Genomic DNA, 19,067 nt, shown 5'->3' with positions numbered 1-19,067 from the left:
TCCAGTGGTTAAGTCTCCGCACTTCCAACGCAGGGGGCGCAAGTTTGATCCCTGGTCGGGGAACTAAGATCCCACATCCTGCACAGTGTGGCCAAAAATTAAAAAAAAAAAAAAAGTGACTTAGAGGATAAATGATTATAGAGGATAACATTAGTGTGCTGGGGGACTGGTTTCTTGCATTTTTGTTCATACTGTGGATTTTATCTTTTATCTCCCTTATCCAACCCTACCTCAATAAGCTTTTCAATAAAAATTATTAATAACTCTTGTGAACTTTTTATATAGTTATGTAAGTTGAAAATGAGGGAATATGCGTTTTTCAATATAAGGCTATATTTAAATTATTTTATTCATAAACTTTCAGTTTGTACACTTTTTTTTTCTTACTTTTTTTTTTTTTTTAAACTTTGGGTTTATTTATTTTATTTATTTTATTTTATTTATGGCTGTGTTGGGTCTTCCTTTCTGTGCGAGGGCTTTCTCCAGTTGTGGCAAGTGGGGGCCACTCTTCATCGCGGTGCGCGGGCCTCTCATTATCGCGGCCTCTCTTGTTGCGGAGCACAGGCTCCAGACGCGCAGGCTCAGTAATTGTGGCTCATGGGCCTAGTTGCTCCGCGGCATGTGGGATCTTCCCAGACCAGGGCTCGAACCCGTGTCCCCTGCATTGGCAGGCAGATTCTCAACCACTGCGCCACCAGGGAAGCCCCCAGTTTGTACACTTTTAAGCAAAGAGTGCTGTGCTTCATGGGCTGATTTCTTCTTTTTTTTTTTTAAATTAATTAATTAACTTATTTTTGGCTGTGTTGAGTCCTTGTTGCTATGTGCGGGCTTTCTCTAATTGCAGGGAGCGGGGGCTACTCTTCGTTGCAGTGCCCGGGCTTCTCATCGCAGTGGCCTCTCTTGTTGCGGAGCACGGGCTCTAGGCATGCGCGCTCAGTAGTTGTGGCTCACGGGCTCTAGAGCGCAGGCCCAATAGTTGCGGTGCACGGGCTTAGTTGCTCCGCGGCATGTGGGATCTTCCCGGACTAGGGCTTGAACCCGTGTCCCCTGAATTGGCAGGCAGATTCTTAACCGCTGTGCCACCAGGGAAGTCCCCATGGGCTGATTTCTTAACTGTGAGTTTCATGGGAAAAATCTTTACCTGAGTTGTTTTTTTTTTTTTTTTTAATACATTTATTTTTTATTTGTTTATTTTTTGCTTCATTGGGTCTTCGTTGCTGCGCGTGGGCTTCTCTAGTTGTGGCAAGTGGGGGCTAGTCTTTGTTGCAGTGTGTGAGCTTCTTACCACGGTGGCTTCTCTTGTTGCAGAGCATGGGCTCTAGGTGCGCGGGCTTCAGTAGTTGTGGCATGCGGGCTCAGTAGTTGTGGCTCGCGGACTCTAGAGCACAGGCTCGGTAGTTGTGGTGCATGGGCTCAGTTGCTCCGCGGCATGTGGGATCTTCCCGGACCAGGGCTCGAACCCGTGTCCGCTGCATTGGCAGGCGGATTCCTAACGACTGAGCCACCAGGGAAGTCCTACCCCTGAGTTTTTAAGGGGAAACATAGTGTTCCTTTCTGGCATGTTCTTCCTGCTTATTATAAATATCTTGGGCAAAGGATTGCATTTTAATGGACTTGCAATTTTGAAAATTTATTAAAATGACTTCATTTTTTAAAAATTATCTTATGTCTTGGTTTTAACTTGTGGCTCAATGTTAAAACATTCTAAAATAGAGAAAAAAGTTAAAAAAACTACTTTTGAAATACTCTATTTTTCTTATTTAAAAATTGCATTTATACGACATGGTATTTCATTAAAGTACATGAACAAAGGACAAATACTCCTCATTTTTCTCCCAGATATGTGTTCTTTTTCTGAAAGTGAGTAAAATACGAGGTTTTGAGAAAGTCTAGGTAGCTTGTGCAATCTGTCAGTAACTTTACGTTTTGCATTAATCGTCTCTTTTGTCTTCTCACCTTAATAACTGATCAGTGCGCCGATCATTTTGCCTAGGAATACTTTATTGCAAAAGGTGCGTTTTAAGTGATGCAACTCCCTCTTCACCAGTGTTTCCATAGTGAATGGACTGGAAGACTGGGAGAGATGGGCCGACTCAGGCACAGTTATTTTACATGTAGCCAATTATCTCTTCAGGCTGAAGTGGAAAACTCACTGGAAAGACAGGTATAAGTAAAAGCAACTTAACCTGGAGAGTTTCATTTTTAGAAATACGTGCCCTTAACTGCATCTAATTTAGGAGTATGGATCCTGATACATTTCTCTCACTCATCCTCTGGGGTTTGGCTCCATAAGGGAGCCCTTCTTGGGTACTCCGTGTTGGCATCATCTAACCTCTCTCCCTCCCTCCTAGGTCCTTCCTGTCTGCATGTAATTACAGATACACGGAAGTCTCCTATTCTCACCATCCCCCTCCGAGGCAGACAAGACAGGCAGACAGACCTCCTCTCAGCTCAGTTTATTTTTATAGCTGCCAAATTCTCTAACCTTCCTACTTGTCCACATTAAAGTGGAGAAAAAGACAACTTTTGCAGGATGGGTGGGTGCTTTAAAGAAAAGAATGGTACAGAGTGTTATACACTCATTTCAGAAATTAGCAAATACAGCTAATAAAAATAGAATATAAGAATCTCTCAGGACCTTCTGAGAAATAAACAGTGCTAATGTTTTGGCTCTTACCTTTCTGGTCATATATGTATACATTGTATAAATGAAGCACCGTGTGTACTCTTTGATGACCTGCATTTTTATTCCTTAATATATTATGAAAAATCCTTCCATGTCTTTATTTTCTTCTCTAGTATCATTTTTGACGGTTGTACTTATGTATGAAAATATGCTTCTAAATAATCCCCACGGATGGACATTTAGATTAACAATTTTTTTCAATTATGAAGTGTGCTTTGGAGAACATCCTTTTAAAGATATCTAAATATTTGTGTATCTAATGATTTCCGTAAGATAAATTTCCAGAATTTCTGGGTCAATGGTTATATAAATAAAAAGTATGTTAATATCGGTGTAGTTATATTGTCCCAGGAAACTTGTAATAATTTACACGTCTGCCAGCCCAAAGCCAGCTTCCCTGTTCCCCCACAACATCGCATGCCATCTGGGTCTTAGGGGTTAAGTTCACTTATCTTTTTTTCAGGCCTCATTTTCCCCCAGATCCTCCGGTACCTTGCTTTAACACTGTGGAATATGTCTTTCTTCTGAAAACTTGAGCTTCTGGGGTGGTTTCCTCTACGTGAAGACCTTCTCCCATTTACTCTAGTCCTGCTTGGTATCTGCACCCAAATATCCTGCTAATCTCTAACTCATTAGGTGCAAAGGAGAACTTCCTTTCCTAATCCATTTCTCTTCCTGTGCTGTTGTTATGTTGTTTTTTTTTTAAAGTAGAGAAGCACTATCATCCTTCAAGTTAACCTAAAAGCCTGGGAATTTTTTTGACTCTCTTTCTCCTTCATTACCCTTGAAATAATTTGGTAGTCAAGTCCTGGCAACCTTACCTCTAAAACTCTATACTTCTTGCATCCGTCCCTTTTTTTCTAATCTCATTGCTACTCCACTACTTCAGGCTTCAGATATCTAGTATGGGAGATTATAATATACCTCAAACTGGCTTCCTTTCTCCCAGCCTCCTTTCCTACTAAATCTAGTTTTCATGTTAAACTCAACTACGGGACACTTCTGATTGTGTCACTCCTTTGCTCAGTAAAAGTCAGTGACCAACATTGCTTGCTTGTTTAAACCCTCAGCTTGATATTCAGAATCCTCCACAGTCTAGCTGCAGTCTATTTCCAAAATTCAGTGGCATTGCAACTCTGGTCTAAAGCCATCCAGCCAGAGAAACGACTCACATTTTTGTCTGCCTGTCCTGTTCTTTTCATGCCTTTAGGACTTTGCTTCAGCTGTTCTCTTCCATAAATGCCCCTTTTAACAATTTTTATATGCCTTTAACATATCAATTCAAGGCCTAATTCAAATGCAATTTATTCCTTGAATTCTTCTCTGATCTCCTCTTCACTTCCATCAAGAAGAAACATTTTTCCTCTGAATTTATAAATGTATCTGTACCTAATATATTAGCTATAGTTGTCCATCTGTTATTTATGTACTTGTCTCACACCCTTCTCCAAAACTCTCCACACACCTCCCCTTGATAGCTTTTTGAAGGCAGCACTTGGATCTCTTTTGGGACCAATATAGTTGGTCTGATGCTCAGTAAATGTCACCATCTGTTTCTTTGCACAGTGTTTTCTACAAAATAGATGAACAACTAATTTTCATTAAAAGAGTAGGAAATATAAAACTTTAAATGATGACTATAAGAAAGGCTTAGAAATATTTCCTATTCTTATTGTCTATGTATTGGGCTGAAAGTCTTATAAAATGAACAAAACCAATTTGGTTATGCACAACCATTAATTTTTGCTATAGTTTTGCTCAGTAATATTAGCCCCCAGTGCTTAAAAGTGGGGTGTGAAGGGTATCCATTGTCCCACTATCAGGGTTATAATGAAGGCAACTTTCGGACCAAACCTGCTGTGCATATTGGCATTCATTAAACAATCATTATTAGCAAGCAGGCTGAAAAAAAATTTCATGCAGCCTGTTTCATGAGCTTGGAAAGCCAAGGCTCTCTGTCCTTTTGAAGGACATGAAGGTTTTAGTTGCAGGAAGTGCAGCAATATTCTGGAGCTGTGCAATGCAGTGTGAAGGCTGCTGTGACTAGTCCAAGCTAAGATGTGCTATAAATGTGAAATACACACTGGATTTCAAAGACAGTAAGAAAAAAAGAATGTAAGATATCAATAGTTTAAAATAAATTGAGTATATGTTGAAATGATAACATTTTGATGTATTGGGTTAAATAACACATATTACTAAAATTATTTTTACCTCTTATTTTAATGTGGCAACTAGAAAATTTAAAATTATATATATTTCTATGGGACAATGCTGTTTTAGAGAAAAGATTTAGTTAGACTTATAGACATCATCGGGTAACTAGAATCCTCCCAGCTAATGGCTGAACACAGGGCGTTAAGGGATCTAGCCTCCTAGACTTGCTAGATTTTATTGTTTAATCGATGCTGGGACATGTCTATAAAATATTTTGGCCAATTCACATGCATTGAATAACACTAAATTCACCAGTGGGAGATTGTTTCTAATCTTCTAATTATGCCACTTCTCAAGCCACAGTAAAAGCACATTTCTCACATTCATTAAATTAATTAGCAAAGGCTCTGGTGTTAATGGCGGCACAGATAATTGATGCCTTTGTAGTGGCCACCTCTGGAGTTTAGCCTTTCTAATTAAATTACAGCTCACCATCTCTGGAGTGTTTTCTTGGGTTGGGACAACTATGAGCCCCTAGGGTGGTTTGCACACTGGAATATGTGTGTCCCCTTGTGGCCGGCTTTTCCAGGTTGTTTAAGCAACTTGAGGAGGCATCTTAGGTACCTGCCTTCTGCTTTCCCATCTTTCCTTTCAGGATTCCCCTCCTGCAGTTTACAAGAGAAAGACACACCTCTCACCCTCCCCAAATCTTACTGTGCTGCATTACTTTGGGGCACCAAACAAGGGGGCAGTTTCAAAATGCAAAGCAAAGAACACTTCCTTAAGAATTATTAAAATAGTCAGTGCCTTACTACATCTGGGGCAAGGCTTTGTGTTCCCCTTCCGTCCGTCAGTCCATCCATCCATCTATCCACCCACCTACCTTAGAATGAGAATTCTGAAGTGAGCTTTTGCCCTGGAGTACATATGAATGTGGTTTTAATTTTTAAAAATTTAATTAATTAATTTATTTGGCTGCACCTTGCTGCCTGCAGGATCTTAGTTCCCCGACTAGGGATTGAACCTGGGCCCTGGCAGTGAAAGCGCCGAGTCCTAACCTCCTAACCACTGGACCACCAGGGAATTCCCTGAACATGGTTTTTATTTTATTTTAATTTTTTAAATTGTAGGTTCTTTATCATGGAATATTTAAAATCTGAACTCGGTTTTTAAATAGAAAACTAAAGTCAGACTTCCCATGTCAGAAATTATGTCTAATTTAGATGATTAGTTTGACAGTGAGGACTAGTTTTGCCAATTAGGGAATAGAGGAGACATTTTCTATTAATCGAATGATCTAGATTTGCAGCTCCTTAACAATGTGCTGGGAGTTACATCTTTTTAAGTATTTAAATTTACTATAGGGCTTCCCTGGTGGCGCAATGGTTAAGAATCTGCCTGCCAATGCAGGGGACACAGGTTCGAGCCCTGGTCTGGGAAGATCGCACATGCTGCAGAGCAACTAAGCCCATGCACCACAACTACTGAGCCTGCGCTCTAGAGGCCGCGGGCCACAACTACTGAGCCTACGTGCTACAACTACTGAAGCCCACATGCCTAGAGCCTGTGCTCCACAAGAGAAGCCACCGCAATGAGAAGCCCGCGCACCGCAACTAAGAGTAGCCCCCACTCGCCGCAACTAGAGAAGGCCCACGCACAGCAATGAAGACCCAATGCAGCCAAATATAAATAAATAAATAAATAAATTAATTAATTAAAAAAATAAATTTACTATAAATATTAGTTGTCAACTTAAAAATGTGCCTGGAAATTCTTTTAGAGGTTCATGAGTAAAAAATATTTGAAGCCTCTGACTTTAACACAAATGTAACATCACACTTCTTCCTATGTTGAAATCTTTAAAATTATATTACAGTCATTATACAGGAAGTTTTAAGAAGAGAAAGAAAAGATGCATCAAGACACTTAAGAAGAGAAATGGTAAAAAGAGACACTCAAATGGTGTTTGGATTGCCTCAGGGCGACCAGGACCCATGCAGCCAGGTGGGCTTTATGGCTGAGAATTCCAAAATGGTAACCTAGGCTACGACAGGTCCAGGGAAGGGTGGTGGAAAAGAATATTCAGGGAGGCAGGAGGTAGCAAGGTTTGGATGTTCAAAATGCGAGGCAGGCAGAAGAAGGAGGTAAGTAGTAAACATGAAGAGGAGGGAAAGAGGGGAAGAGTCCCAGCCCCATGATTCTCCAGATGACGGGGTATAGTCAACAAGCTGGCAGCTCTGTTTGCGGGAATGTTCACTCTGGCCCCTAAGGTTGTCTAGACTTTTTTTTTTTAATTAATTAATTTATTTTTGGCTGTGTTGGGTCTTCGTTTCTGTGCGAGGGCTTTCTCTAGTTGCGGCGAGCGGGGGCCACTCTTCATCGCGGTGCGCGGGCCTCTCACTATCGCGGCCTCTCTTGTTGCGGAGCACAGGCTCCAGACGCGCAGGCTCAGTAGTCGTGGCTCACGGGCCTAGTTGCTCCGCGGCATGTGGGATCTTCCCAGACCAGGGCTCGAACCCGTGTCCCCTGCATTGGCAGGCAGACTCTCAACCACTGCGCCACCAGGGAAGCCCTGTCTAGACTTTTGCAAGTGTCCAATCTTGACGAGCAGGAGATTCTTTTTCTTTTATCCTTGAGTTCCTTGAGGTTGCATTGCTTTCTGGGGCTGCCTGGGCACTTTTCTGCTTAGCCAAATCGAATGGCAGCACTCGCGTTTGCATGGATTGTTACTCTCTCGGTCTGCATCTGTCTCAAGGAGTTTGTATGGATCCTGACGCACAGAGAACTAAATTGAAGCAGTTCTAAGGAGGGTAGCCAAACCGTATTGCCTTTTAACTCACTGGAGTTGTTGGCTTCGGAATGTTATCATTGGCGTCTCCAATGCTCATTCAGTGATTAGTCATTGCTCCCTGTTTTTCAGTGTACATATATTTTTATCTAGGTGGTGACCCAGAGTCACGATTATAGTCGTGATTATAACTGTATGGTATACCGTTAAAAGTTTTCTACAAACCTTTATATAAAGCTTTATATAAAATAATAGCATTCCCACAAAGGAGTGCAGGGAGATATTTGGGTACTTGAAACTATTGTTTTCTTTTTCTTGGAATATTTGTCTTTAAGTTTTTGTTTGGGAAGTACATTTCTTGGATATTTTTATTGTTTTATCCTATGGATTTATGAGGAATCTTAAAGAATCTTTGAGATTCCTCATAATATGGGGAAAAAGGTAATTAAAAATCAAAAATATGAATATTTAACCATCTTGAAAGGACACGTTTTTGCTCCTATTTTGGAAAGTAGAACTTACGGCAAAGAACTTGTCTGAGATCAGATCACTGGAATGTTTTTTATATTCAAAACCATTTTTCTTATGGAAACTCATTTGCATGGATTTTCTACATCTAGAGATATATGTTTATGAAACAGTCACTTTTTCTTGAGGTTTCTGTAGGCAGTGTTTAGAACATAATAGATCTTTATTTAACTGGAATAAAGTGAAGAATCAAATTTCACAGAAAATTCTTTAATAAGTCTAACTTTTGTCAGTCACTAAGAAAAAATTAGTTTTCTGTTGGCTTTTCATGACAGTGACTCATCATCTTTATGACTCATTCAGCTCCTCCTAAATAACATCTCCTTATTCTATGATATTTCCAGTGCTTTTAATAAAACTCTCTTTCTCTCAGGGCAAAAGTCCAAAGTGAAGTGTTTGTATGTAAAGTTTACCATTTCTGTCCCCATAAACTAAATCCTTGTTCCTCTGCATTTGCAACACATATAATATGGTTATATCTAAGATACTGAGTTTTTCTAAAACATATTCCCACAGAGAAGGTTTCAAACAATGTCAGATGCCTATAAGCCTTACAGATATTTTTCAGTTAAGTTTAGCAGCTCTAAAAAGTGAAAGTAGGAAAACATTCCCTCCTGTATTCCTGTGCATTCATTTAAAAAGCATGAGGAGCTCATCAAGGAGAAAATTGGTACGAGGTAAATAAACTCTAAAATTAGAAGATGGGCAGGAATTAATGGTTATATCTAATTCTGAAAATAATTCTTTGAGGAATAAATTAATCATTCTGCAATATTGTGTGGATTAAATGCAAAAGAGCTGTCTCTGAATCCCAGCCACTTTGTAGTAGCATGCTTTTGAACTTGGGCTAGTTCAGAAAGTTTTCAGGATAAAAAGTTTGGGGATTTAACTGGGTAGTATTTTGCTTGGTAGTTTGCATTTCTAAAATGTAGTTTTATGGTCAGCATCATTAAGTCACTAGAGAAATACAAATACAAACCATGACATACCACTTCACACTTATTAGGATGGCTATCATAATAATAATTTTAAAAAGGAAAGTAAATGTTAGTGAGGATGTGGAGAATTTGAAACCCATATACATTGCTGGTAGGAGTGTAAAATAGTGCACCTGCTATGGAAAACAGTTTAGCAGTTCCTCAAAAATCTGAACATAGAAATACCCTATGACCCAGCAATTCCACTCCTAGGTGTATCCAAAGCAACTGAAAAGCAGGGACTGGAACAGACACTAGTGTACCAGTTTATTGTAGCATTATTCACAATAGCCAAAAGATAGAGACAACCCAAGTGTCCATCAGCAGATGAATGGATAAATAAAATGTGGCATATACATGCAATGGACTATTAGCTGCAAAAAAAGAATGAAATTCTGACACATGCTACAACGTGGATGAACCTTGAAAACATTATGCTAAGTGAAATAAGCCAGACACAAAAGGACAGATATTGTGTGATTTCACTTGTATGAAATATTAGGAAGGGACAAATACATAGAGATAGAAAATAGATTAGAGGTAACCAGGGCTTGGGGAGGTGAGGGAATGGGGGAGTTATTGCTTAACGGTTACAGAGTTTCTGTTTTGGTGGATGAAAAAGTTTTGGAAATAGATAGCGGCAATTGTTGCACAACATTGTAAATGAAATAAATGCTATTGAATTATACACTTTAATATGGTTAAAATAGCAAATTTTATGTTATATATATTTTACCACAATTTAAAACATTAATAATTTAATATACCAAAACATTGAAGTGCATACTTTAAATGGCTGACTTGTTTGGCATGTGAATTATATCTGAATAAAGATGTTAAAAAAAAAGAAGGTAGTCTTTTTTTTTTTTTTTAATTAATTAATTTATTTATTTTTGGTTGTGTTGGGTCTTCGTTTCTGTGCAAGGGCTTTCTCTAGTTGCGGCGAGCGGGGGCCACTCTTCATCGCTGCGCACGGGCCTCTCACTGTCGCAGCCTCTCTTGATGCGGAGCACAGGCTCCAGACGCGCAGGCTCAGTAGTTGTGGCTCACGGGCCTAGTTGCTCCGCGGCATGTGGGATCCTCCCAGACCAGGGCTCGAACCCGTGTCCCCTGCATTGGCAGGCAGATTCTCAACCACTGTGCCACCAGAGAAGCCCAAGAAGGTAGTCTTGAAAGCAGGAGGAGTGTTAGATTAGGAGACATGGATCCTGACTTGATTTATGGTACCAACTAACTGCTTCTGACATTTCTGGTCTCAGGATGGGGTTCGCTCGATCAGGTACCCTTTTATACCATCCTGTTCTTTTACACTCTGATTCTGTGGTAGTGAGGTGGGTAGTTTCCGTTGTTTAGGTTGGTTCTCAGCTGGAAAAAACATTTTCCCCCAGTGCTGAAAATGATGGAAATACTGTACACAGTCCTGGTGGGACTGTGGACTTTCTGGAACCCAAGGGCTCCAGAATTGTGATGAGTTTGGGAGCAGAGTGGGTGGGTTACATATTAGCAGAGCATGTGTTGGCTTAAAGAGGTTGATTTTCAAAGAATCTGTGTTTTCTTACAAGAACGCTTTTTGAGCATATATTTCTAACTCTACTTTGTAAACAGTTTTCAGGATTGAAAACTTTCTGAAGTTTGGTTTATTTTAGAACGTTACTTTGATATCCTTATGTGTTACAGCCCTCTGTGTTTTCTCGTAGATACACAATTATGTTTTTATTAAATATGCTCTTTTTTGTCAGGTATTGGGTCTGAGGGCAGTGTAGTATTCTATCATGTCTCATTGTGTCTAGAATGCCCTTCTTCCCATCTTCTTATGAAGCAGATTTCATCTGTTCTTCAAAATATATTTTAAATACCCCCTTTCCCCCATGAAATTCTCGTTGACCTCTTTGGTCACTTGGCAGTGCATTGAACACAGGCTCAGGAGTCGGTCACACTAGTTCTGTTTGTCACTCTGCCACTTCTTGAGTGAGTGATGCTGGATGATTCATTTAACTTTTGTCCCTGGATCTCAGCCTTCTCATTTGATAAGTGGAATTGTTTTCCTTTCCTTCTCACTCCATCCATCTCCATTTCTCCTGAAGAGACCATCAGCTTGTTTTTTGCTTTTAAAGAGTGAAGCAAAAGCCATTTATTATTTATTATTTATTTACTTATATTTTGAAGATGTCCTAAACATTTATTTTTGTTTACTTATATTTGTTTACTTAACTTCTAATAGAAATGACTCAAATTAAAAAAAAAATAGCTGAGTTTTTAAAGCTATATAGTCGTCCCTTGGTGAAAGTTTATTTTAAATGCAGTTTTTAGCTTTAATCACTTCAAAATATAAATGCGATAAACGTACAGAAAGATCATTTGAAATATTAATTATCTGAACTTCTCATACATTTAGGTAGTTTTGACAGTTTTGAAAAGCACGTTTTTAATTTTAAGGTTTTCCTCAGGTCTTCTGAGAACGTCAGACCAAAAATATTTTTAAAAAACTTAAAAATTAAAAAAAAATTTTTTTGAATTGAATTTTATTGTTTAAAAACAAAAGGAGTTTTTTGTTTCTGGTAGGAATAGTTTAACAAGTGACTGATTGATTGACTGGAATATAGTTGATGTACAATATTGTGTTAGAGGATGTCAGATTTCGAAACAGACTCAGGAGTTTAAGCACTTGGCTTGAGAGCAGTCTGTCTCATCTCTGTTTCTTTCTCTACCTGCTTATAATATTTTACAGATTATTACAAATATTTATATGTTTCCACATGACATTTTGATGTGTATTGTTTGAATAAATGAATTGTTGATGTTCAGAGAGCACAGATTGGGGGTGAGAAAGCAAGGGAGGAAAATGACATGACTACGCCCTAGTGGGAGATGTCTTGGGGTTGATTCACGTAGAGTACCCAGAAAAAGAAGTGGGAGTATGGTCTGTGATACTTTCATTGCTTCTGAAATAATCTCTTTTGTTAATGAGAAACTGGCTTTCTAGGGTGTGTTAAATTGTGTGAGAGAGGCTTCAAATAAGGTCAATCTAAGTTTGAAACCATCCAACAAGATATTTCTTTTTTGGCCTAAAGTCTAAGGATTTCTTTTCCCAATAGTTGCATTTTTTTGAACTCAGGTTATCACCAGCCAGTTAGACACTCTTCAGTTGCTTTAAAAGATGTGCTTCAAGGATCCTTCTTTCTCTCTAATTGTAGTAGAGTTTTAATGGTGGTATACATGTTCTTGAGACTTGTGTGTTTCCATAGGGGAAACAACTCCTAATTTCCCTGCCACATTTCCAGATTAAGATTTAAATTGACATTTGTTGCTAGGTTCTGCTAAAAGAATTTTTGATGTGCATTTGAGCTGGTGAAGTGAAAAAACAATTTAAACTAGTTTCCTTGAAGATTTATCAGGCGGTTTTGTTGATGTTTCTTGCTTCACTTCTCTTACCCATCACAGAAATAAAATTCCAAGCTGGGCAGCGGCCCTTGGATCTGTGTGAGCTTGTCAGAAGCATTTTAAGAAGAGCAAAATATTTAGAGGAAGAATTTGGAAAATCAGCCTTAAGGGATTTAACACATTTTTCCTCTCCTAATTCGGTCCCGTGTTTGTCCCCCTAATGGAGAAAGGTCATTAATGGGTAAGATTTACTAAGCCAAGAAAGGCTTTTAGAAATGAAATGTTTTTTAAAAAATTCCAAATCTAAAGAAAACACTTGTTTGGAATCCTGAAAGAATATATTTAGCATGTAAATTATTCTTACTTAATACATATATAAATAATCCAGTTATATATAAATTTGTGTTGTCTGCTTACACATTTTTATTTTGGAAACATCAAAATGACTAATTGATTTGATAATGGAGAGTTGAACAAATTTGAGACTTGAAATTTGGTATAAATTTCTAGGAGGGCAAAATGATTGATCAGAATAGTGGGATTTAGGATTTTAGTTGTCCTGCTATCGCTTTGCTAGCAAATTTTTGCCTCCCTGAAACAGAGACCTGGGCCAAGGTTGTTAGCATAATTTTTTGTGGTGTGGAGGGCAGTTCTATACCAGTAAGTGTTCAGATTTGTTACATTTAAAAAGTCTCATAACTGAAAAGCTGCAGGCTAATTCCTGTCTTTTACTGAATTCCTGTCTGGTAGAAAATAGGAGGGGTGTGTGTGTGTGTGTGTGTGTGTGTGTGTGTGTGTGTGTGTGTGTGTGTGTGTGAAAAAAAGGAAATGTGAACTAAAGGCTTATTGAGATATAAATCCCTTTTCCCCCCTTTAACTGTACCAGGAAAATGAATAAAGCAGAGTGTTTATATATTTTGGAGTACTTTTGAAAAGTTTGAATGCAAGACAATTTATCTTTTACAAGCCAACACTTTATTTCATATCATTTACTTAGACTCATATTCAGACTTTGACCCTAAGATAAAGACTATCATAGAAACATTACCTTTTAATTTTTATAAACATCTCTGTATGATGGGAACCTATTTTTAAAATTTGATCTCATTCTATGTGTGATAAAATTGAAGGTTCTTAGTTATCATTTGCTAAGGTGGCAGGTACTCATTTCTTGGTTCACACTATCTCTAGAGAGGAACCCAGTATTAGATATTTTAATATGTTTTTGAAAATAAGAAGGTTAAATGCTTGGAAAAGAGGTTAAGAAAAAATAAAATGCAGAAATGTAGAAAAATAAATATAAAATGTAAAATAAAATTTATTTTTCAAAATTTCCCCCATTTTATGGTAAAAATTATTAAATTGTATGAATTTTACAGAATTAAGAGAATTGAATATTTATGACCTTTATATATATTTTTGTTCATAGCAAAATTATTGGATTTTCCAAGTGCTCTGAACACTGATATTTAATATTAAATTCATATTGGTGGGGCTACTATAGCACTCTGCAGGTTGATGTGTCTTCCTGCTTTATATACTGCATGTAATCTCAGCTCTGTCTCTCTCGGGTGTGATGGTCAAGGCTGAGACATTCAGAGTGTCAACAAATCCTCTTGGTTAATAAATGGCTTATATGTGGCATTGATCAGATGGTAGAAAGCCTGAAATCGAGGCTGATGCTGGCTGCCTTGTCCTTTCTGGAAGGAAGGCCACCTCTTAGCACAATTAACAACATGAATTTTCTTAGAGAGCCGTTTTGTTTTTCATCCACTTGCCCCCTTTGTGTCTCAGAGTCAGTCTCCAGTTACCTTTATGGATCTGTAGAAGTGCACTCTTTTCTGACGCTGCTGCTATATTTATTCCAGGAGTGACCTTTTAATTACAAACTCTCCTTCCAGAACAGAGTAAAGCCCAAAGATACCACTAACTTAGTGAAGTAGTGGGTGAACGCCTAATTATGCTGTTAGGGACGACTGAGGAGGTCTGGGTTGAAGGCAGCCCTTTGAAGCTGATGCGTTGAGGGCAGAGCACACTAGAGCCTTCTCTCTTATTATTTTGCTGTTATCACGTGGGAAGCAGCTTGGCAGTATGCACGGTAGTGGAACAAGCAGTGTGTATATATACAGACAGAACCACAGCTTTCTGCGCCATTCCAAATATTCCTTACGCAGCTTTCGGAACTACTCGGGGACAGTTAACATGCTGCTTTGTAGGATTTAAGCCAACAATGACTCTGCTAGTTTTAACAGAGAATTGGGGAGCAGTTGAAGAGGATATGATTGGAAGTAACAGAAAGGGTAATATGGATATTTATCTGCCTTGTTCACATATATACTATAATAATAATTATAACTAGAACAACAACAAAGAGCTCAATGCCAGCTCTTTCCCAAGTGTTTTCCACTTATATCCGCAAATCCTCACAATGACCTTGTAAGTGTTACTTATTCCCATTTTACATGGCTTCCTTATGCCTAACTAAGTCACTCTGCCCATCTCCAAGAAGTTCAGGATGCTTTAGTTTTGTAAGGTCAGTTTTTATTTGTGTGGCCTGGAAAATGAATTTGTAATCCAAACCAAAGTTGGTCACTTTTTAAAAACCTACTCTGATTTCTCTGCTTGTAAAATGTGTAGATTGCGTTTATAGATCGTTAAAACTTTGTCCTGTCAGTCTTACTACAGGAAAACGGGTTATGGAATTGGCTATAAACCTTATAGTAGTGTTTGTTTTGGAGGGTGTAGGACTTGTATGAAAAGGAGGGAAATCATGAGCTTCTTACTTTTTAAAGGATAGCTTTGATTTTTGTGTTGAATGTTCTATAATATTTTTATCATGCTGAAACTGCACTTGAACAAAATGCAACAGAAAGTATCGCGTATAATACTTTGAAAGTAAAGTCCTGATTCTTTCCTCACGAATGTGGGTTTAATGGCCGGTGGTCATATGCCGAGGTGTGGAGTGAGAAGTCCAGCTCCCTGGGAAGGTGCCCGGGTCTCCCTCTGCTACAGGCTTTCGTTAGCAGGCTCTGTACATGCTGAACTCGTCAGCCATCCCTTCTTCATTAGCTGTGGATCATTGTGCCTCATGAACTCTACTAATAGACGATTTAAAACTCTCTAGGATGGAGATAATCTTATTTAGCACCCTGAGTAAAGGTACAAACTCTCATACGTTTCCCTCTCTCTCCTTTTCCCTCCCACAGATGAACACAATGACGTGCAGAAGAAGACTTTTACCAAATGGATAAATGCTCGATTTTCAAAGGTAACAGAGTCTTTCAAAAACTTTGATGATTCAGATGTCTCATTCTGGTTGATGGAGTTTGGTTGGAGGTGCAGTGAATTTTCCCCATGAAATCTTCCGAGTATGCAGATACATTTATTTTTCCTTTATTCTCTCTATAATATGTTTAAATGGAAATTCTGGTGTAAACAGTTCATGGTATAAACATGCATGGTGTAAACAGCTCTTTATTTTTAGCTACCATTCTCTAGATACCAAGGTGACAGTGTGCTGCTTTGGACTCTGTGAATTCTTCGTACATTTAGGAAATAATATCTCATTGGGGAAATTTTGTGTTAACTTAGGTAAAAAGATGATGATTTCATTTTTGCCTGGTTAAAAGCAAGTTGGTATCATTCAGGCGGCCTTTCTACCTAATGTAGAAATGTTTAGGGATTGTCATACTCATGGGTGTGGCTCATAATGCTTATCTGCCCTGTGTTTCTTTTTTTGTGAACTTCCTCACTTATTGCCCCCAAATCTGTTCTATCTCAGCATTTCTTTTTTTTTTTTTTTTTTTTTTTTAATTTTTATTTATTTATTTATTTATTTATTATTATTTTTTTGACTGTGTTGGGTCTTCGTTTCTGTGCGAGGGCTTTCTCTAGTTGTGGCAAGTGGGGGCCACTCTTCATCGCGGTGCGCGGGCCTCTCACTATCGCGGCCTCTCTTGTTGCAGAGCACAGGCTCCAGACGCGCAGGCTCAGTAGTTGTGGCTCACAGGCCTAGTTGCTCCGCGGCATGTGGGATCCTCCCAGACCAGGGCTCGAACCCGTGTGCCCTGCATTGGCAGGCAGATTCTCAACCACTGCGCCACCAGGGAAGCCCTATCTCAGCATTTCTAACCCACCTGGAACATAATCAATGTTTTGATCAATATTTTTTTAGGGACAGAGAATCCTGAAGAGAGAAATTGATAGTGCTATTTTTAAACTTGTTCTAATATAATTATCCACTGGTTATTGGAGTTGGAATTTTGTCCTCTAAATCTGAGATGGGAGGAGAATTTTCAGGTTAATGGATTATAGGACTACACTATAGCAAGATAAAATAAAGAGAGACCCGTTATGGGGCTTTAAATTCAAAAATTTCATATTTTTCTATTTGAGAAGGTTGCAAAGGCCAGGAAAATAAACATTGGTATTTCTTTGAGGCAAAATGAGAATGTTTTAGGATTGCTTTGAGTAACAGTGCAGTTTAAAAATTGTTCCACATCCCACTATTTACAATTGGTTATCTGATTGCAATGTATTTTTAGGTTTTGCAAGTTTTTGTTGAGGGCTATTTTATCTTGCTTCTGAGAATGTAAGGAATGTGAAAACTGCCTGACTTTGACAGAGGGTCAAGAAGAAGAATTACTCTCTTAATTGGTGGTTTTATGTGTAGGATTATTCCAAAGCAGACATAGGTGTTTTTTAGTAAATTTTTATTTGCTTTGTTCAGGAGGCACAGGTAACATCTGGGTGCTTTAGAGTCAACATTATTCAAAACTTTTGAAGTATCTATCTTCGTGTGACCAGATTCTGGGCAACGTAATTTTAGGAATTAAAAGGGTCTGGATATGAGATATTTTATCCCAAGGGTTTCATGCGTGCTCAGTTGTGTAAGATTATCCATCCTGACTATTACTGAGGATAATATGGTCATTTTCTAGATAGAGCAAGTTAAGCAGACCTAGTTTTTAGAGCTTATTTGAGTCATTGGGGAAGAATTACCTTAGAACTGATTTTGAAGACCGATTTGAAAGCTTCATAGTCTTGGTAGACCTACAATTAGGGAACATTTGAAACTAGGTGAAACTAGAGAGAGGTAGACAGTATGATAGGACACAAAAAGGGGGAAAGTAGGAGAATAGAGATGACAATTGAGAAAGAATAATTGAAAATGTTTAACCTTATCATTATTGCCACGAATTTGGCTCAGACAAGACATTACCTTGACAGCACGTGATAGACTTTTGAACTGGGGCATCGCCCAGCAGATCCGTGTCATTTCCAGGTCCACAGCCGTTACTGATACATGCAAAGTTAGAACCTTGAACTCAGTGCTGCCCAAGTACTCCTTCACTCTGAGCTTTAAAAATATCCTCACTGCAGTTATTGACCTGTGACTTCTTTTCCACTGAACGGTTCTCAGTATCTGTTGACCATTTGGGTCATGTACCCAACCGAATTCTCTCAAGAAGTATCTCAATATTTGTCATGGGTCATTGATATCTTTAAAAAGACCTGAACACAAAGTCCAGTAGTACTAGAATAGTTTATTTAGTGAACTTGATATTTGAATTTATACATTTATAATGTATATGTTATTTTGTACTATTAAATGAGGTCTTTAAGTCCCATGTAAATTCTTTGCCCCAGGAAACTTGTAATTATTACCAAGACAATGAAAAGACCAGGTAATGTTATCATTTTTAGTAACAGGTCCAGTTATGTAAACTGACATGGAAGCTAAAAGCTTGTTGTTGTTGTTGTTTTTCAAGAACAATTTTTATTAAGGCCACTATTAGATTTTTTTTTCAACAACAATTTTTTATTAAGGCCACTATTAAAAGCTTGTTTTGTTTGGAGAAAAATGTCAAAGTAGAGCTGACCCTGGAAACATTTCCTTTCAGATTACTTCTAGTAAGAAATCAAAGTCTAGAAGGAAATAAGGATGGATCTAGAACACATTTATCAAAGGAATTATGACTATTTGGATATATAAAAAAAGGAGAGCTCATAGCAGTCACACTAAACTTCAGCCACATTTTTTCCTTTCCTCTGGCTGTTTTAATTCCATAAGTCAGGCTGTTTCCATGCTGGTGATTGGGAAAGGGAATGACAGTTCTAAACTGGGAGATTTCCATAAACTCCCCACAGACTCTTGCTGAGTTGGGATAAGGTTGTATTTGGGCATGGTGTCGCTAAGTAATCCAGGGGCTAGCAAGAGAAAAAAAAATCCTATTGAGGGGAATGGATTTTATTTCATTTCTTTTTTATCCATGTCCTTTGGTATATTGTGGTGGACTTTAAAATATAATTATTGACTGAGTCCGCTTCTTCTGTGCAGTATGAGTCCCTCTACAGAGCAATAGTGCCCCTGTGCTGAGAAATCCAAACAGCCCCTGATGGCATCTTCTGCCATTTAGGAATTTGTTTTAAATTCCTCCCCTGGACATCTCCTTCTTGAGGCACCCCCCACCCCCCTGCCCCCAGCCAAAGTCTCAAATGTCAAATCTTGTTGATTCTAGAACCATATACATTCAACATTAACACTGTC

The 19,067-nt window shown here is 38.5% G+C and overlaps 1 protein-coding gene across 10 annotated transcripts in view; it reads left to right on the top strand.

Annotated features, from left to right (window-relative positions):
• Positions 1–19,067, top strand: part of UTRN (utrophin) — a 504,261-nt gene that overhangs the window by 87,934 nt on the left and 397,260 nt on the right. For all 10 annotated transcript variants that reach the window (XM_036870974.1, XM_036870970.1, XM_036870976.1 and 7 more), the window contains one exon: positions 15,724–15,785. In XM_036870974.1, coding sequence (XP_036726869.1) covers positions 15,724–15,785 — 62 coding nt within the window. The remainder of the gene's footprint in view (positions 1–15,723; positions 15,786–19,067) is intronic.

This window comes from Balaenoptera musculus, chromosome 12, assembly GCF_009873245.2.
Source record: "Balaenoptera musculus isolate JJ_BM4_2016_0621 chromosome 12, mBalMus1.pri.v3, whole genome shotgun sequence".
NCBI classification, from domain to species: Eukaryota; Metazoa; Chordata; class Mammalia; order Artiodactyla; family Balaenopteridae; genus Balaenoptera; species Balaenoptera musculus.
The sequence above is the reverse complement of the archived record's forward strand: the minus strand, read 5'-3'. Positions and strand labels throughout refer to the sequence as shown.